The following is a 20,912-nucleotide window of genomic DNA, read 5'->3' as shown; positions in this document are numbered from 1 at the left end:
AGCAAGAATGATGAGCTTTAATATAATATTATAATGCACAAGAAATAGAGAAAGACCTGCTGCCTGGATGTCATCCACAATTGTCTGTGCCATTGTCCCATTGTAAAAAACATCAGGTCCCTCATCCGCTATCCTCTTGTAGGTGTCTGCTAGTTTGGGAAATGTAATGATATCATTTTCCTTCAGGATGTTTTTCTGGGAGTCACAGAACACTTCACTGGAATACAAAAACAAGAGCAGAGAACTTGTCAGGAGTTATCCAAACAAACCTGTAGAATAAAAGGACCAGCATTCCCATGGCATTGTCATCATAGGGTTTACAGCGGCCAATCAAATCATCAATGATCATAATAAATCACAGAGGAAGCCATGAATTTTGGACATCAATGTAATCACATTTTATTGGTTGCACTATATCAATGTGGTACTCTGTGATAAAACCCCACTAAAAATCATATTACAGTTCTTTAGAGAGCATGGATGGACTTAATGTTGAGAGTTAGAATAGTAGATCACACAAGGTGCAACTTCGAAATGTTGTTGTGCATCAGAAGTTTTTCTCTTGTTATGTTACTCAATTAGCCCATGTCAGCAAAAAAAAATTTGATTGGTAAGTTAGTCTAGCCTGCAATCTAAACTTGTAGTAATCATGGTCATATTACTGACCAGGGGACCCCCATTGATTTTGTTATTCACTGTCACTCAGATATCATATTCAAAACTGCAACAAAAAAATCTCCACCTAATGGTAAAATTGGTAGAATTGCAGCAAACTTGCTTTAAAACTGCCACATTTTCCATAGCCGCGGGAAGTAGGGCTGCTGAGGGTGCTGTAGAACACCCTCTATGCCCCATGGCAAAATGTGTAGAATTGCAGGAAATTAACTCTAAAACTTAAATTTTTCTATCTTCTGTCAAGAGGGGGGCTGCTAAAATGTTCTGCTCCCAAGGTGGGGGGGCCCCCCAACAAAATGTAACTTAGGGCCCCCAAAAGGCTAGGGCCGGCACTGACTGCATGTGTGGGTATGGATGTGGGTACACAGACCCGCGAACCACTGCGGCCCCTCATGATGAGTTCAGATTTTTTGTGGCCCCCACCCCTGTCAATGTTGCCCATCCCTGTTATAGAGCATTTACACTGTCATTAAAGGGTAGCTATTATCAACCATTCATATCACTTAAGTCTATCTTTGTCAATATTATTCGATTTGTAGAAGTGGTTGTAGTAGTAATATAGCATTTACAGAATACTTTTTTTCAGTATTTGTTTTCTCCTGTCCTCACCACATATTGGCATCTCCTTGAATAGCCTCCTTGTTCTTGGAGATGGCCTTGGCCAGGGCTTTGCCTATAGGGAAACCTAAGCGTGCCAACGTAATGCTTGGCTCAAACAGCTCCTTCCATGGCAGCCTGCCATGTCTCCTGTGTGCCATCTCGTAACCACGGATCTCCCCAGGAATGGCTATAGACAATCCACCTGTTATGCAGAGAAGACTTTACCACCTTTTGCACAAAGTTGAAATCATGCCCACAAACGATTTAAAATGCGTATCAGCCCATTTCCTCATTTTGATACATCAAACTGTTGCCCCCTTAGCAAAGCATATGATGCAGAAGGTTAGAGCTAATGTTCCTTAGAATGATGGAAGATCAGGGAAGAGGCTGACAGAAGGTTCAAACACAGTGTTATCTTCTCTCTATCCCTGTCTCACTGTGATACATGACAGCTACCATATTACTGTTCAACTGTTATCTCAGGATGGTTTGAACTACAGAACCTTCCTAGCCCACCCTGTACCTGACGTACATTCCAGAACAGTAAAAATTGTACCTTTCCGGGAAAGCTGGGTGTTATTGCCAAACATGTCTTCCGTCGCTTTCATGGGTGCTGTCTCCCTCGCATCAATGGTTTCTACCTTCCCTGTCAAGCAGTGATACAAAATACAGACAGATGGACGTTTGTTAGCATTTTTTCATTTGTGGAGTCTTGAGGACACACTGACTCACCTGTGGACGCGTTGTAGATGTTGAAGAAAAGACCCCCTCCAATGCCCATGCTGTGAGCGTTCAGGAGGCCAACACACAGCAGAGCGGCGATAGATGCATCCACCGCTGAGCCGTTCCTCTTCAGGATGTCCCTTGGTATGCACACACACACACACACTTAATGCTCCTTGTAGAGCTTAATCGTGTCCAGTCATTTGACTAAGCGTGTACCATGAATCATTGTATCAATGGGAATTAGTTGGCTAGTGTTACATGACTTACCTCCCCACCTCAGAGCATGTCCCAGCATCTGCAGCCACGGCAGCTTTTGAGTAGAAATGGTCTGAGGGTGAGATGGGGTTCTTGTTTCCCACCCCCATGAACACCCCCACGAACACTCCTACTGCAGCCACCAACAAAACCACCAGGCCAGCCACCAGGGACTTCCTGACCATTTTCCTACCCAGGGGAACCAACACACCAACACATCTTACAGTTAGACAGGAGCCTTACAGGTACTGTATCTTCCTGATTTAATGTATTATATAATTAGAAGTAGTAGGCTTTTTTTAGCAGCTAATACAGCATGCAGTCAGTCCTAGTGCTGTGTCTGCCTGATGAAACACTGTCAAAGGAACCTGTGAAGTGCCATGGGCATTGTGTCTCAATGTCATCACTATCATCCCAATGCAGAGGTCCCCCATGGAGCATGCTGTGGATTTTTAATCAGATATATTTGACTCAAATCTAAACTGTTGAACCAGAGTAGGCTTCATCCTGCCTTTGTGTGGATGTCAGAGGCTGTCCCTTGAGTTCACTGCATGTGTCACTTAATGATTTCTGTGAGTTACAAAATGGTACCGAGATGGTGGTTTTTATTTGACAAGCTCCATTAAACTTTAAACTCAAGCATAATAAAACAAAAACTACTGATAGATAATAGTGGTAGCCTACTACCTGGGATTGAGGCTGAGTGAGCAGGTAGCAAATTGATGACTATAAGAACCTAAAAATGTCCATTTTTTTTACATTTTTGTCATTTTAGCAGACGCTCTTATCCAGAGCGACTTACAGTTAGTGAGTGCATACATTTTTCATACTGGCCCCCTGTGGGAATCGAACCCACAACCCTGGTGTTGCAAACGCCATGCTCTACCAACTGAGTGTGAATTCCTTGTGATTGTACATTTGTCAAATGATGATACACTTTATTTCAAGTGAATATTTACTTTCACCCATGAAAAATGATAATATTCCTCTCACCTCAATGTTTTGTGATCCTGACCTGAAGTGACCACGTGGATGGCCCCTCCTATAGAGGACACACTTTTTTATCTTGACATGATCACACAGCCCTGTGTCAAACGCTGTGACAACCAACCCTGGTCTCCCTTACATAGGAAGCATAAAATTAAGTGTAAAATACAAGAAATTGAAAATATACACTGAGTGTACAAACCATTAAGAACACCTTCCTAATATTGAGTTACACCCCCCATGCCCCAGACTCAATTCATTGGGGCATGGACTCTACAAGGTGTCGAAAGCATTCCACAGGGATGCTGGCCCATGTTGTCTCCAATGCTTCCCACAGTTGTGTCAAGTTGGCTGGATGTCCTTTGGGTGGTAGACCATTCTTGATACACACAGGAAACTGTTGAGCGTGAAAAACCCAGCTGTGTCACAGTTCTTGACACAAACTGGTGTGCCTGGCACATACTACCATACCCTGTTCAAAGGCACTTAAATATTCTGTCTTGCCCATTCACCCTCTAAATGGCACACATACACAATGCATGTCTCAATTGTCTCAAGGCTGAAAATCCTTCTTTAACCTGTCTCCACCCCTTCATTTACACGGATTGAAGTGGATTTAACAAGTGACATCAATAAGGGATCATAGCTTTCATCTGGATTCACCTGGTCGGTCTATGTCATGGAAAGTAAAAAATGTGTATACCAAACAAAATCCATTGATTTCAAAGTTTAACATTTCAAATGACAGTTTCTGCTATTGGTTAAACTTTGAAATACATTTTAAAGTGAAAAATCTGTCTACACAGAAAACGTGGCAACCACATCAATGTACTCTTCACCATAAAGTACATTGTGTTATAAAATAATTATATTAAGAGTTTGTCTTATCAACCATTTTGAAACACTTACATAATAGATGTAACCCTGATATCTGATATGTGGCCTACACTTTAGAACTAAGCTGTTCAGAAGGGAACAACAATACACTGTAATGAGTTACTGAACACTGTAATGAGTTACATAGTAACATTTAGCCTAGTCCTGTGGTGTCCAGCAGCGCAACTGATTTACAGTATAGAAAACTCCTTACTTTCGGCCTCAACCACGTGTTCTGGTCTCTGTAATTGACCGGTAATCAACATAGCCTAATCAGCATGTGTAATCATTTTTATAACAACACTAAATTGCCATAACCAGCTTTGGCACACGCAACAGCACATTGCCTCAATCAAATGACGTGTTCTGTGTTCAGTAATGTTGATTTGGCCAGACATACCATATTTGGCCAGACAAACACTGGAGACATACGAGGTAGTTGGATACGACTTGATGGGAATTGGGGTAGCCATGTAATTCTAGACCGAACAGAGGGTTAAAACCCAGACAATGAGTTAACAAGCAGTTAACAAATAGTTAACAAACCAAGATTTTTGAGACAAAAATATTTTTCACATTGCATTTTAAACTTGTAAAGTTCATTTTAATCCTTTATTAGATGTATAATATGCTCTTTGAAGGAGTCTACAGTGATTTTAATTTAATCACACAGTAGCCTATTTCACAACGAATTATACAGGATTTCATCATTGCCAACCATGTCATAACACTTGACAGAATTCCAATTTTCAAAAATGAATCTCAATATCAAACAATGATATCCTAATCAATTTGATAGCATAAATCACACAGTTTATAGTTGATGATGAATTTACTTCCATATATTGCTCAAATGCACAGCACAGCATATGCTCCCTTATGGATTGGACAGCAGCTCACCCATAGAAATATAATCTAAATAGTAGGATTCTATTTCTATATGCTTACCATTGTCTATTATTGCTGCATACTGTTCTGAACCCCTGATGGCCCCTGTGACTACATTTGGCCTAATCTAGGGAATTCATGTAAAACAACAAAGCACTGTGGCCCCAACGCAAACTCTGTGGTTTATTCCACATTAAAAACTGGTCTCACTGATCATTTTTATAATAAACAACCCCCATGCAATCTATGTGATTGCTGCAAAAGGTTTAATGCAATTACAGCTCAATGTCACAGTAAATTAAGGTGGTAGAGTTTATTCACAACAGGTGTGTCCTAATAAAGGCTGTGCACTCTGTGTCCGTACCATGCACCTTCCTAAATTGAAGTCGTGAGAAGGGCGTGTCGTAACTTCGTAGGGCGCGCAATGGCACAAGAAGGCTGTGATTGGTTATGCGCGCCACGAGTCTGGTGTCTGCCGTCCAACACTGCACAAACCTAAACAACAGCGTAAAGGCATGAGCATCAACTGCTGGCACACGTAGACCATCAGAGATCATAAAATAAACAGAGCATTCGTCTTTCCTCGTAAATGTGTCACGGGCGAAATAGACAGTCATTGAATATCCGGTAACAGGTAAATCAGGAATATTGTGCTGTGTAGCTGTCTGTATTGGATGTTGTCTTCTGACAACAATAATAGGCTATAGGCTACAGATAATATATGGGCTATTGAACTGGGTTATATTTCTGAGTTTAGACAGGGTAATGTATTATGGTTGCATTGTGCAATTGTAAAATACTGTCGATATAAACACTTAAATATGGGTTCTAGATTAAGCAGACAGAGTAGTCTGGACAATGAGAATTTTACGAAAAGGCGTTGCAAGCATCTTGACAGCACAGGAGAAGGCGACAGAGGTGGAATTCGAGGCGGCGGCGACTTTCTGTTTACAATGATGCTGAAATCAGACAAACTGCCGGGGATGCTGAGGCGGTCCAATCACAGTCCCTACGTGAGGCGAGTGGCATGGATCCGAGAGATACAAAAGCTGCTCCGTGATCGCAGGATAGATCAGGCAACCGACGTGCTTAAACTATTGAGGAAGGTAAGGACAAACTATCTACATTGAATTATTGCGTACGAATCAATCAAAATTGCGCACAGTATGCCTACATCGCGCAAATGTGCATCGATCTGCTGTCATGACAAATGCCTGTCATCACTGCACGTCAACATGTGTGTTGTCAGTCCCATTCTAACAATTTTGATTTGAATTTTTCTAACAGATATATAAACCTTTCTATGCAGCTTGCGTAATTTAGACTGTCGTGGATAAGTCCCAATATTTCCGTTTATGCAGGAGCTCCTCTCCATTATTTAACATACATTTTAAGTAGCCTACCCATCCATACAGTGGCCACAGGTGCTCCTACTGTTGACGCGTTATGGAAGGAGGTGTTTGTAAACTATTAGGCCCACTACTCTCACTGTCAACCCTGGCATCTGATCATTTCCTTGGCACCACAGGTGCTGCTGCTATTTCAAATAAACCTTGAACAATATCACAATTACTATTCACAATATGATAGACAGATTTGTCTGAGTGCATGCACTTTTTCAGAGTTTCTAAAAATAACAGAAACAGGATGCTGGACCAGCTTGTGGGAATAGATGGAATCTGCCATGTATTCTCATAAATAGCCAGTTCTATGTGCAACAGCAGTGGTGTAACACATGGGACTGCAAGTGTCTGTCTGTAGAATGAATGCTGATTTCTTTCATTAACAACATTTTCCTATTTCATTACATTATCTTATGCCATTCCACCTATAATGATGTAATGATAATGTAATATGTTTAGTATTGACATTTGTTGGAAAACCTGCATTTGATTTGGTCAATTTAATTGCAACCTACACTACCAGTCAAAAGCTTGGACACACCTACTGATTCAAGGGTTTTTCTTAATTTTTTACATTGTAGAATAATAGTGAAGACATCACAACTATGAAATAACACATATGGAATCAATTTATATTTGAAATTCTTCAAATAGCCACCCTTTGCCTTGATGACAGCTTTGCACACTCTTGGCATTCTCTCAACTAGCTTCATGAGGTAGTCACCTGGAATGCATTTCAATTAACAGGTGTGCCTTCTTAAAAGTTAATTTGTTTATTTCCTTCTTAATGCGTTTACAGAAGATAGCCCTATTTGGTAAAAGACCAAGTCCATATTTTGGCAAGAACAGCTCAAATAAGCAAAGAGAAAGGACAGTCCATCATTATTTTAAGACAGTGCAGTCGCAAAAACCATCAAGCGCTATGATGAAACTGGCTCTCATGAGGACCGCCACAGGAATGGAAGACCCAGAGTTACCTCTGCTGCAGAGGATAAGTTCATTAGAGTTACCAGCCTCAGAAATTGCAGCCCAAATAAATGTTTCACAGAGTTCAAGTAACAGACATATCAACTGTTAAGAGGGGACTGTGTCAATCAGGCCTTCATGGTCGAATTGCTGCAAAGAAACCACTACTAAAGGACCCCAGTAAGAAGAAGAGACCTGCTTGGGCCAAGAAACACGAGTGATGGACATTAGACCAGTGGAAATGTGTCCTTTTTAGGTTTGAGATTTTTGGTTCAAACCGCTGTGTCTTTGTGAGACGCGGTGTGGGTGAACGGATGATCTCCGCATGTGTAGTTCCCACCGTAAAGCATGGAGGAGGAGGTGTTATGGTGTGGGGGTGCTTTGCTGGTGACACTGTCTGTGATTTATTTAGAATTCAAGGCACACTTAACCAGCATGGCTACCATAGCATTCTGCAACGATATGCCATCCCATCTGGTTTGGGCTTAGTGGGACTATCATTTGTTTTTCAACAGGACAATGACCCAACACACCTCCAGGCTGTGTAAGGGCTATTTGACCAAGAAGGAGAGTGATGGAGTGCTGCATCAGATGACCTGGCCTCCACAATCCCCCGACCTCAACCCAATTGAGATGGTTTGGGATGAGTTGGACGGTAGAGTGAAGGAAAAGCAGCCAACAAGTGCTCAGCATATGTGGGAACTACTTCAAGACTGTTGGAAAAGCATTCCAGGTGAAGCTGGTTGAGAGAATGCCAAGAGTGTGCATAGCTGTCATCAAGACAAAGGGTGGCTATTTGTAGAATCTCAAATATAAAATATTTTTTGATTTGTTTAACACTTTTTTGGTTACTACATGATTCCATATGTGTTATTTCATAGTTTTGATGTCTTCACTATTATTCTACAATGTAGAAAATAGTACAAATAAAGAAAAACCCTTGAATAAGTAGGTGTGTCCAAACTTTTGACTGGTACTGTATGTCATGTCGACTGTGTTTTGTCCATAAATGGCTGAAAATAAGGTTAATTTGCCACTGCAGTTTCTTGTGTTGGGTTGAAATGAAGCACAAATGGCAATTCTCAGTTATGAATCTAAGTGAAATCTGGATGTCTGCAGAGGCCAAACCAATACCCCCACCACAGTCTCCCTAACTCACGGTACAGTCTCCTCTACTGACAGGTCACTGGATGACTACTCTTCTGCTCCTATTGTCTTATTGGACTGGGGGTGTGAGTGCTGCCCCCCGTCAACCCAGCCCTTTATACCCTGGTATGGATAGGGCAGGATCTCACCTCCACTCTCTGCTGTCTAATGCACCCATTAGAGCCACGCATCCACCCTCTCTCTGTCCCTAATGTCTGCCTCCCTACTGCCAGCCCATTCTCTGTAATGGGCCTCGGCTGTTACAGCAGGAGAGTGAACAGCCGACGGTTCCAGAAATACAGAAATCACCCCATTTCATATTGGTTAATTCAAGTTTTGCCTCAGTAAGGGATAAAAGGGTTGTATTATGTAGATTCACATAGGTAAAGTACAGCATTGACATAGTATCTGTATAGATTTAATCGACCTATCCTGTTGGTAATGATTGCTACCAGTGTTGGGGAAGCTACTCTGAAAAGATTGTTTACCAAGCTACCAATTACTTAACACTGAAAGAAGTTAAGCTACAGTAAAGGTACCATTATGAAAAATATAGTTTACTTAACTAATGTTACTTTGAAAAAGTATTTATAAAACGGAGTCTGCTACTCTCTAATGTGTGGAATGGCCACTGGGAGGAGACGGATTCCGGACTGCACTCTGGTCAAAGAGTGATGACAGACACAGAAGCCTAGTCTATGAGTTTTAATGATGAAATAGAGTATACATGTGGTCTGTGTACAGAGGGAAACTTTACTACAATGTAAATCCAATATGCAGTGGGTCTAGGGTATCTGGTAAGGTGGAGGTGATATGATCCTTAACTAGCCTCTCAAAGCACTTCATGATGACAGAAGTGAGTGCTACGGGGTGATAGTCCTTTACCTTCGCTTTCTTGGGTACAGGAACAGTTGTGGACATCTTGAAGCAAGGGGGGCAGTAGACTGGGATAGGGAGAGATTAAATATGTCCGTAAACACTCCAGCCAGCTGGTCTGCGCATGCTCTGAGGACACGGCTTGGGATGCCGTCTGGGCCGGCAGCCTTGCGAGGGTTAACACGCTTAAATGTCTTACTCACGTCTGCCACAGAGAATGAAAGCTCACAGTCCTCGGGAGCGGCCCGCATTGGTGGCACTGTGTTATCCTCAAAGCGATCGAAGAAGGTGTTTAGCTTGTCCAGGAGCAAGATGTCGGTGTCCACGACGTGGCTGGTTTTCCCTTTGTAATCGTGCATGAGCCGTTGAATTGCGACTCCACTTTGTCTCTGTACTGACGTTTTATCTGTTTGATTGCCTTACGGAAGGCATAACTGGATTGTTTGTATTCAACCACATTCCCAGTCACCTTGCCGTGGTTAAAAGCGGTGGTTCGCACTTTCAGTTTTGCGCGAATACTGCCATCTATCCACGGTTTTTGGTTTGGATAGGTTTTAATCGCCGCAGTGGGAACAACATCCCCTATACACTTCCTGATGAACACAGTCACCGTGTCAGTGTATACGTCAATGTTATTCTCAGAAGCAACCCGGAACATATCCCAGTCTTCGTGATCAAAACAATTTTGATGCATGAATTCCGATTGCTCAGACCAGTGTTGAATAGACCTTTGCACGGGTACTTCCTGTTTGAGTTTCTGCCTATAGGAAGGGAGGAGCAGAATGGAGTCGGGGTCTGATTTGCCGAAGGGGGGGCGGGGGAGAGCCTTGTAGCCATCCCGGAAGGTAGAGTAACAATGGTCAAGAGTTTTTGAAGCACGAATACTGCAGGCAATGTGTTGATAGAACTTCAGTAACGTTTTTGTCAGATTTGCTTTGTTAAAGTCCCCAGCTACAATAAATGCGGCCTCAGGATATGCGGTTTCCAGTTTGCACAAAGTCTAGTGTAGTTCCCTGAGAGCCGTCATGGTATCGGCTTGCTGTGACGATGACCGAAGATAATTCTCTTGGGAGGTAATGCGGTTGGCATTTGATTGTGATGTATTCTAGGTCAGGCAAACAAAAGGACTTGAGTTCCTGTATGTTACCACAATTGCACCATGAGTAGTTAATCATGAAACATACAGTACACCTCCACCTTTCTTCTTCCCAGAGAGTTCTTTATACCTATCTGCGCGATGTACTGAGAACCCAGCTGGCTGTACAATTACTGGCAGATCAATAAAATGTCCTTGTAGATCTAATTCAATTTAGCGATATTCTAAATTAAAATCTAACTGGCTTTTACAGTGAGGGAAAAAAGGATTTGATCCCCTGCTGATTTTGTACGTTTGCCCACTGACAAAGAGATGATCAGTCTATAATTTGAATGGTAGGTTTATTTGAACAGTGAGAGACAGAATAACAACAAAAAAATCCAGAAAAATGCCTGTCAAAAATGTTATAAATTGATTTGCATTTTAATGAGGGAAATAAGTATTTGACCCCTCTGCAAAACATAACTTAGTACTTGGTGGCAAAACCCTTGTTGGCAATCACAGAGGTCAGACGTTTCTTGTAGTTGGCCACCAGGTTTGCACACAACTCAGGAGGGATTTTGTCCCACTCCTCTTTGCAGATCTTCTCCAAGTCATTAAGGTTTCGAGGCTGACGTTTGGCAACTCGACCCTTCAGCTCCCTCCACATATTATCTATGGGATTAAGGTCTGGAGACTGGCTAGGCCACTCCAGGACCTTAATGTGCTTCTTCTTGAGCCACTCCTTTGTTGCCTTGGCCGTGTGTTTTGGGTCATTGTCATGCTGGAATACCCATTCACGACCCATTTTCAATGCCCTGGCTGAGGGAAGGAGGTTCTCACCCAAGATTTGACAGTGCATGGCCCCGTCCATCGTCCCTTTGATGTGGGGAAGTTGTCCTGTCCCCTTAGTAGAAAAACACCCCCAAAGCATAATGTTTCCACCTCCATGTTTGATGGTGGGGATGGTGTTCTTGGGGTCATAGGCAGCATTCCTACTCCTCCAAACACGGCGAGTTGAGTTGATGCCAAAGAGCTCCATTTTGGTCTCATCTGACCACAACACTTTCACCCTGTTCTCCTCTGAATCATTCAGATGTTCATTGGCAAAATTTAGACGGGCATGTATATGTGCTTTCTTGAGCAGGGGGACCTTGCGGGCGCTGCAGGATTTCAGTCCTTCACAGCGTAGTGTGTTACCAATTGTTTTCTTGGTGACTATGGTCCCAGGTGCCTTGAGATCATTGACAAGATCCTCCCGTGTAGTTCTGGGCTGATTCCTCACTTTTCTCATGATCATTGCAACTCCACGAGGTGAGATCTTGCATGGAGCCCCAGGCCGAGGGAGATTGACAGTTATTTTGTGTTTCTTCCATTTGCGAGTAATCGCACCAACTGTTGTCAACTTCTCACCAAGCTGCTTGGCGATGGTCTTGTAGCCCATTCCAGCCTTGTGTAGGTCAACAATCTTGTCCCTGACATCCTTGGAGAGCTCTTTGGTCTTGGCCATGGTGGATAGTTTAGAATCTGATTGATTGATTGCTTCTGTGGACAGGTGTCTTTTATACAGGTAACAAGCTGAGATTAGGAGCACTCCCTGGGATCGTCTGCACTATCTGTCCGATTGGCCATGATGCTTGTGGTAGCTGAGGATCCACTATCATGGCCACTTGTCCAACCTTCAAGTCTGGTGTGCCCTTCCGTTACTTCTGCCTCTGCTGAAGACTTGGCAAATAGTTCCGCATGAAGTGGGTACAAAGTGGTCAGCCAGGACCTTACTATGCTTCCGACGGCGTCGTCCGAGAACGTCTCAGTCTGCATATACGGCATGTTGGAGTGAAGCATCATGTCGCCCCATCAAGAGCAGATTAGGTGTAACTGGATCCCAGGTCTGCTACGTCTGCTGAAACATAGCCAAGGGGCTTGGAGTTCAGTATGCCTTCCACCTCCATAAGGATTGTTAGGAGGACATCTTCATGTTGTGTTATACAAAGAGCATTCTTCACACACCTTATCTCCCTCTCCCAGGTGCCTCTGAAATGCGGTGTATTCGAGGGGTTGAACGGGAAACTGATCTTCTGTTCAGCCAGCTGTTCCTGAAGAGCAGGCCTGAGGGCCGTGAAGGCCTCTTGCAGCTCTCTGTCCGCCCCTCGGAAATTGGTCCCATTGTCCGACAGGATCTCGACGGGTTTTCCTCATCAGGCAATGAAGTGGCGGAGAGCCATCAGGAAGGTATCTACGTCCATTCTGGTCAGGAGATCGAGGTGGGTGCAGCGAGTGGTGAGGCACTTAAAGATGACTTCCCACCTCTTCTCTGTACGTCTTTCCATCTTCACTGTAAATGGACAAAAACAGTCTCTGGTAGACCAGAAAGGCGGCTTGTAAAGCCAGAGGCAGGATGGAGGTAAGTCCGCCATCTTTGGGACGACAGGATTTGCTCGCCATTTCCTATACTCCAGATAGGTGTGGTGAAGTTGTCGAATGGCCTCCTGGCCTCGTAATATCCAGAAAGTCCAACGCTTCTTGCACCAGTTCAAGACGGTTGTTGAATCTGACCACAGGGTTGTCCTGCGGACCTCCAAATTAAGCTCAGTATGCATTCAGCTCCAGGAGGGGCATTGAGGGTTGGCGCTTGGGTGCCGCTCGAGATCTTGCCACGAGGAATGAGACATGTACTTGTCCTTGGTCGTCCTCTGTGCGGAGATAGGCCACAGATCCATATGCTTTCTCTGAAATATTGCAGAGGATGTGGATGTCGGTGGTCACTGCGGCGCTGTCTATGTTTGGAGGGACATAAAACCTAGGGATGGTGACCTAGTTCGCACTACCACTCCTTCCACTGGTCTAGTAGGGGTGCTGGTAAGAGTGGGTTGTCCCATCTCCTCTCCTTCTTCCAGAGCTCCTGTAACAGAATCTTTGCTCTCGTCGTGTGGGGGATGATATATCCCAGGGCGTCGTACAGGCTGGCAAGACTACAGTAGATGGTCCTCATGTTGGGCGTCGGCTCCAACACAGGGCAGTACTTGAACCCAATGTGTCTGTAAGACAGTGCCAGCAGAGTCCTAATGTGGGCTCTTCAGGGTCCACACGGTCTTGGGAGAGCCACACCTCTGTGCTCTCAGATCTTGCTTCTTTCTGGAGATGCTCAACAATGGCCGGGACATTACTCGCCCATTTACGGATCTCAAATCCTCTTGTGGCAGAGTCCTCGACTTGGTGTTTTTTCTGGGATGCAGGGAGGCTATGAAGGCAATTGTCGATGTAGAAGGCATGTTCCACTATCTGTAGCACATCCTCGTTACCATCCTTGTGATCTCACACATGTTGCTGCAAGGCTAATGTGGCACTGCAGGGGCTGCAGGTCATGCCAAAAGGAAGAACCTGCCATTTGTAAACGTCTGGTCACTCTTCAGATCCCTCCACAGAAATCGGGGAAGGCCTCAGTCTTGGGGTAGCAGGTGCACCTGATGAAACATGGCCTTGATGTCTCCACAGATAGCCACTGTGTGCTGCCTGAATCTCAGGAGGCTGCCAAGGAGGGAAGGATTCAAGGTGGGTCCTGGTTGGAGGAGTTCATTAAGAACTTGGCCCTTGTACACGAAGGAACAGTTGAACATGAACCTGTTCTTTCCGTTGTGGTGCAACAGATGGTGCGGGATGTACCAGGTCTCCTCTGCCGAGTCAACCTCTTCTTGGGGGGAGCTTGATCACGTAGCCTGCAGGATCTAGCTTCTGAACTTCTTGGCAGTAGATCTTTGCCTGCACTGGGTTCTTGGCTAGGCGTCGCTCGGTGCTCCTCAGATGAGCCAAGACTGCCTCCTTGGGTGCTTTCAAGCATGGAGAGTCCTTAATCGGAGTAGAGGAGTGGCGTAGCATGCAACATCTACAACAGTCACACGTACGGTGTCGGTCTCAAAGGTGCGGATAGCCTCATGATCTTGGACCGGGTCGCTATCTTCTCCTTGCAGTAAGTCAGAGTATTGATCTGCCACAGCTTCTCCACATGGCGGAAGATGTCATCTGAATAAGAGATGGTGGAAATGAACAGACACTTCTGTTCCTTGCTGGAATTGGACGGGAAGTTGGCAGGCGCTTGTAATGCCCAACCAAGTCTTGTGTTGACTGAAACAGGTCCACCTTGAGGGCCCATGCACACCAGTTCCATCGGTGTTAGCAGGTGGGGGTGATCTGAGCCGATCGGGACCAAGGGACTGGCCTTGGTGAAGGTCTTGAAGGGAAGACCTCGGAGGTGTTGGTAACGCTTCTGCAAAGCCTCCACTGGGTAGGAGTGCTCTGTGAGACCTAGGTCATCAGCAGTGAAAGCTTTGCTGATACTGAACTGCTTGGACGGGTTGCACACTGGTGAGAGCTTAAAAGTGACTGAGTGGCCTTTTAACTGCACCACTGCTTGACGTACGGTCCTAAGCTTCAGTTTCGAGATAGGTGCATGATAATGGTCCATTCTAAATCAAAACAAATTTCACACATTATTTAGTATATGTAAAGACAAGATTAAATCAAGAATAGTGTGATGGGTGACAATATTAGCCTATCACTTGTAAATTATATATTATCACTTGTGAATGATGCCCAGCTTAAGGCAAGAAACAGCACATGCTTTTTTTGCGACTTTTTCAAATCATAGTCGCACACCTCATGTAGCCTAGCCCATAGGCCTATATGTTTTGATAAGGTTTGTATCGCAACTAAAGTAGCCAAATAACTTCTTAAAATGAAGCACATTAATCAGCTTTACAACGGGTGTAGCGCCTAACTGGCATACGCAGCACAGAGTTTCAAGTTTGGGGAAGATCATTTTCACCATAAAAATGCACCTTTATAATAAAAGCATTACATGCATAATTGAGAATGGTGTTTTCCTGCTAATGGAACATTCGTGCTTATACTGTAGCCTGCTGCCGTGTTATAATGTGAAGAAATAACCTAATCGTTTATCAAAATTTTAAGCTAAACGTTCTCATCTGTTGCGTCAGGCTCATTGCTTAAAACAGTTTTTTTTTAAATGCTAGTGGTTGTATTAATTTGGGATCTATCACATCCCACAACTGTCCCAGACTATGTTTGGAATATTTATTTCTCGCATAGAATAGAATAGGTCAAGTCATAGTAGATTGACATAGGCTAGTGCTTTTGCTGTTCGTTAGGCCTACTCATCTTGTTGGCTGACGAAAAGTAAATGTTGACAGTTCTTCCAATATCTTCAATATGCGCCTCAGAATTGGATAAGGATGTGCGCAGTTACGTCCCAGATGTGTCTGTCTTCACTTGTAGCCTGTGAGAAAGACCTGATCACCTGACTGAGAGCCATGTGAGTGAGAGGTGCTTCGGCACAGAACCGGGAGAAGGGAATTATAATTATTATATTCAACCCAAAGGCACAACGGCCACTGGCCTCAAAAGGCATGGATTTTTTTAGGGGGCATTACGGCCACACAAAGGTGGTGTAGCCGGGAAATTTGAGGCATTATCAAGTGCTTGTCAAATTGTGAATGAGAGACTGATAAAGTGTGTACAGCCTGTGCAAAAAACAAAGCAGAGCTCATGACTTTCATGCGACTTTTTTCAAATCATTATTAGAGTCGCATCATGCAGCCTTAGAATGTATTAAAAATCGAAACATATAGCTCAACATTTTTATCACAACTAAAGTTACATAAATAACTAAATTAAGCTTATAGGAGTACCTGTTTATTTGTTAACCGCTCAACACAGAATGTGCGCACTCCCTCAAATAGTTTGGAGAAAATATCATTTCTATTTTATTCAGCAATGTTCTATTGTATTCTTCATACTATAAAATAATATAAAATAATGCCATGGAATTCTAAGCAAATCTTGTCTGCTAAATGAACTAGTGTAACCCACAGCCATATGGCATAGCCAGATCAGGGCCTAACATAAGGACAACTCATAGTATGCTATTCTGTTCTTCTGTCATGTTTCTTTAGACCTGTCTAAAATAAATAATGGATTTATTGTGATGGTGTAGGCTATATTACATGGATTTATGGATTAAATGTAGATGTTCCAAAGGTCTGCATCAGTGGTTTATAGGCTATGCGTGGAAGCCAGGAGATGCTAAATGTGTTTATGTTAATTAACGGTAAATTACCGTTAGACTGACAGTTACTTTCATGACAATCACCGGCTGACAAAATTTCATGACCACCACAGACCTAGGTGTGTGAATACTTATGTAAATTAGATATTTCTGTATTTCAGTTTCAATCAATGTGCAAAAATGTCTATACTGAACAAAAATATTAACACAACATGTAAAGTGTTTTTCCCATGTTTCATGAGCTGAAATAAAATATCACAGAAATGTTCCATACGCACAAAAAGCTTATTTCTCTCAAATGTTGTGCACAAATTTGTTTACATCCCTGTTAGTGAGCATTTCTCTTTGGCCAAGATAATCCATCCACCTGACAGGTGTGGCATATCAAGAAGCTGATTAAACAGGATGATCATTACACAGGTGCACCCTGTGCTGGGGACAATAAAACGGCACTCTAAAATGTGCAGTTTTGTCACACAACACAATGCCACAGATGTCTCAAGTTTTGAGGGAGCGTGCAATTTGCATGCTGACTGCAGGAATGTCCACCTGAGCTGTTGCCAAAGAATTAAATGTCCAGTTCTCTAGCATAAGCCCCCTCCAACGTTGTTTTAGAGAATTTGGCAGTACGTCCAACTGGCCTCACAACCGCAGACCACGTGTAACCACGCCAGCCCAGGACCTCCACATCCGGCTTCTTCACCTACGGGATCGTCTGAGACCAGCCACCCGGACAGCTGATGAAACTGAGGAGTATTTCTGTCTGTAATAAAACCCTTTTGTGGGGAAAAACTCTGATTCGGATTGGCCGTGCCTGGCTCCCCAGTGAGTGGGCCTATGCCCTCCCAGGCCCACCCATGGCTGCGCCCCTACCCAGTCATGTGAAATCCAAAGATTAAGGCCTAATTTATTTATTTAAATTGACTGATTTCCTTACAGTAAATGAATTGTAAGTCAGTAAAATCATTGAAATTGTTGCATGTTGCGTTTATATTTTTCTTCAGTATAAAAACATGTTTTCACTTTGTCATTATGGGGTATTGTGTGTAAAAGTATATTTAATCAATTTTGAATTCAGGCTGTAACACAACAAAATGTGGAATAAGTCAAGGGGTATGAATACTTTCTGAAGGCACTGTACACCGCTACATGGCAAAAAAGTAATTAACAACTGAAAAAACTACCTAGATTTGAAGTTAGTTCCACTGTCATCAAGATGCTGCAAAATGTAGTTAAATTACTAGTTGAACTACAAATAGTTCACTGCTCCCCAACATTGATTGCTACACAACATGCTTAGTCATGGTTAGTATCACACTTAGACACAGGAATGCAAGATGTCTTAAACATTCCCAAGCATAATCCATTCTGTCAAATTTGGATTTGGCTCTATTTATTCACTATCTATGCATCATGTTTCTAAGGACGGATCAGGATTTCAAAGCATGTTATCAGCGGAAAATGAGTCATTTCCATAACAATATCGTCAGTATGATAACATGACTATTGTTGCGCTGAAACAGTATCTGTGATAGTTTGTTAGCTCAATCATAAGCCCCTCTCTCTTTCAGAGGTGTCCAATCTGTAGTTAATTACACTGAAGACTTGACAGAGGAGAGTGTAGAAGCTCTTTAATCAAAGCAAGGAGATAACTCAGAGTGCCAAAGCTGCATGACAGCCACACCACAGGGGATCCTCCTTTAAATGAGCTCTGGTTTAATTGAATAAGCTTAATGTTATCAGCATCCAGGCTATTGCAAATCGGCACATGTCTCAATTATATTCTGGTTTGTAACTCAATTTAAAGAGGTGATCCATCATCAACTGTACAGTTAGTGGACATGCTATGGTTAGGTTAGAGTTACTGTAACTGAATAATGAAAATATATGTTTTTATTTATTTATTTTATTTCACCTTTATTTAACCAGGTAAACCAATTGAGAACAAGTTCTCATTTACAACTGCGACCTGGCCAAGATAAAGCAAAGCAGTGCGATAAAAACAACAACACAGAGTTACATATGGGGTAAAACAAAACAAAGTCAAAAATACAACAGAAATACATATAATATACAGTGTGCAAATTTAGCAAGTTATGGAGGTAAGGCAATAAAATAGGCTATAGTGCAAAATAATTACAATTAGTATTAACACTGGAATGATAGATGTGCAAGAGATGATGTGCAAATAGAGATACTGGGGTACAAATGAGCAAAATAAATAACAATATAGGGATGAGGTAGTTGGGCGGGCTAATTTCAGATGGGCTGTGTACAGGTGCAGTGATCGGTAAGGTGCTCTGACAACTGATGCTTAAAGTTAGTGAGGGAGATAAGTGTCTCCAGCTTCAGAGATTTTTGCAATTTGTTCCAGTCATTGGCAGCAGAGAACTGGAAGGAATTGCGGCCAAAGGAGGTGTTGGCTTTGGGGATGACCAGTGAGATATACCCGCTGGAGCGCAGACTACGGGTGGGTGTTGCTATGGTGACCAATGAGCTAAGATAAGGCAGGGATTTGCCTAGCAGTGATTTATAGATGGCCTGGAGCCAGTGGGTTTGGCGACGAATATGTAGTGAGGACCAGCCAACAAGAGCGTACAGGTCACAGTGGTGGGTATTATATGGGGCTTTGGAGACAAAACGGATGGCACTGTGATAGACTACATCCAATTTGCTGAGTAGAGTGTTGGAGGCTATTTTGTAAATGACATCGCCGAAGTCAAGGATCGGTAGGATAGTCAGTTTTACGAGGGCATGTTTGGCAGCATGAGTGAAGGAGGCTTTGTTGCGAAATAGGAAACCGATTCTAGATTTAACTTTGGATTGGAGATTCTTAATGTGAGTCTGGAAGGAGAGTTTACAGTCTAACCAGACACCTAGATATTTGTAGTTGTCCACATACTCTAGGTCAGACCCGTCGAGAGTAGTGATTCTAGTCGGGTGGGCGGGTGCAAGCAGCGTTCGGTTGAAGAGCATGCATTTAGTTTTACTAGTGTTTAAGAGCAGTTGGAGGCTAATGAAGGAGTGTTGTATGGAATTGAAGCTCGTTTGGAGGTTTGTTAACACAGTGTCCAATGAAGGGCCAGATGTATACAAAATGGTGTCGTCTGCGTAGAGGTGGATCTGAGAGTCACCAGCAGCAAGAGCGACGTCATTGATATACACAGAGAAAAGAGTCGGCCCAAGAATTGAACCCTGTGGCACCCCCATAGAGACTGCCATAGGTCCAGACAACAGGCCCTCCGATTTGACACATTGAACTCTATCTGAGAAGTAGTTGGTGAACCAGGTGAGGCAGTCATTTGAGAAACCAAGGCTATTTAGTCTGCCAATAAGAATGCGGTGGTTGACAGAGTCGAAAGCCTTGGCCAGGTCAATGAAAACGGCTGCACAGTACTGTCTATTATCGATCGCGGTTATAATATCGTTTAGGACCTTGAGCGTGGCTGAAGTGCACCCATGACCAGCTCGGAAACCGGATTGCATAGCGGAGAAGGTACAGTGGGATTCGAAATGGTCGGTGATCTGTTTGTTGACTTGGCTTTCAAAAACTTTTGAAAGGCAGGGCAGGATGGATATGGGTCTGTAACAGTTTGGATCTAGAGTGTCACCCCCTTTGAAGAGGGGGATGACCGCGGCAGCTTTCCAATCTCTGGGGATCTCAGACGTTACGAAAGAGAGGTTGAACAGGCTAGTAATAGGGGTTGCGACAATTTCGGTGGCTAGTTTTAGAAAGAAAGGGTCCGGATTGTCTAGCCCTGATGATTTGTAGGGGTCCAGATTTTGCAGCTCTTTTAGAACATCAGCTGTCTGGATTTGTGTGAAGGAGAAGCGGGGGGGGCATGGGCAAGTTGCAGCGGAGGGTGCAGAGCTGGTGGCCGGGGTAGTGGTAGCCAGGTGGAAAGCATGGCCAGCCGTAGCAAAATGCTTGTTGAAATTCTCGATTATTGTAGATTTATCGGTGGTGATAGTGTTTCCTAGCCTCAGTGCAGTGGGCAGCTGGGAGGAAGTGCTCTTATTTTCCATGGACTTTACAGTGTCCCAAAACCTTTTGGAGTTAGTGCTACAGGATGCAAATTTCTGTTTGAAAAAAGTTAGCCTTTGCTTTCCTAACTGCTTGTGTATATTGGTTCCTAACTTCCCTGAAAAGTTGCATATCGCGGGGGCTATTTGATGCTAATGCAGTACGCCACAGGATGTTTTTGTGCTGGTCAAGGGCAGTCAAGTCTGAGGAGAACCAGGGGCTATATCTGTTCTTAGTTCTGTATTTTTTGAATGGGGCATGTCTATTTAAGATTGAGAGGAAATTACTTTTAAAGAACAACCAGGCATCCTCTACTGACGGAATGAGATCTAT

At 43.4% G+C, this 20,912-nt stretch overlaps 2 protein-coding genes across 2 annotated transcripts in view; one reads left to right on the top strand and one right to left on the bottom strand.

Annotated features, from left to right (window-relative positions):
- Nucleotides 1-20,912, bottom strand: part of LOC121550216 (glutathione hydrolase 1 proenzyme-like) — a 47,999-nt gene that overhangs the window by 8,911 nt on the left and 18,176 nt on the right. Inside the window, exons 2-6 of the mRNA XM_041862368.2 lie at nucleotides 2,269-2,445; nucleotides 2,008-2,138; nucleotides 1,832-1,921; nucleotides 1,285-1,477; nucleotides 57-217 (exon numbers count right to left, since the gene is read on the bottom strand). Of these exons, the coding sequence (XP_041718302.1) occupies nucleotides 57-217; nucleotides 1,285-1,477; nucleotides 1,832-1,921; nucleotides 2,008-2,138; nucleotides 2,269-2,441 (748 nt within the window). The 5' untranslated portion in view covers nucleotides 2,442-2,445. The remainder of the gene's footprint in view (nucleotides 1-56; nucleotides 218-1,284; nucleotides 1,478-1,831; nucleotides 1,922-2,007; nucleotides 2,139-2,268; nucleotides 2,446-20,912) is intronic.
- LOC121551592 (leucine-rich repeat-containing protein 75B-like) overlaps nucleotides 5,514-20,912 on the top strand; it is a 31,936-nt gene continuing 16,537 nt past the window's right edge. The window contains exon 1 of the mRNA XM_041864295.2: nucleotides 5,514-6,113. Coding sequence (XP_041720229.1) covers nucleotides 5,829-6,113 — 285 coding nt within the window. The 5' untranslated portion in view covers nucleotides 5,514-5,828. The remainder of the gene's footprint in view (nucleotides 6,114-20,912) is intronic.

Source organism: Coregonus clupeaformis, chromosome 18, assembly GCF_020615455.1.
Source record: "Coregonus clupeaformis isolate EN_2021a chromosome 18, ASM2061545v1, whole genome shotgun sequence".
Taxonomy (NCBI): domain Eukaryota; kingdom Metazoa; phylum Chordata; class Actinopteri; order Salmoniformes; family Salmonidae; genus Coregonus; species Coregonus clupeaformis.
This window is presented reverse-complemented; position numbering and strand designations above follow the sequence as displayed.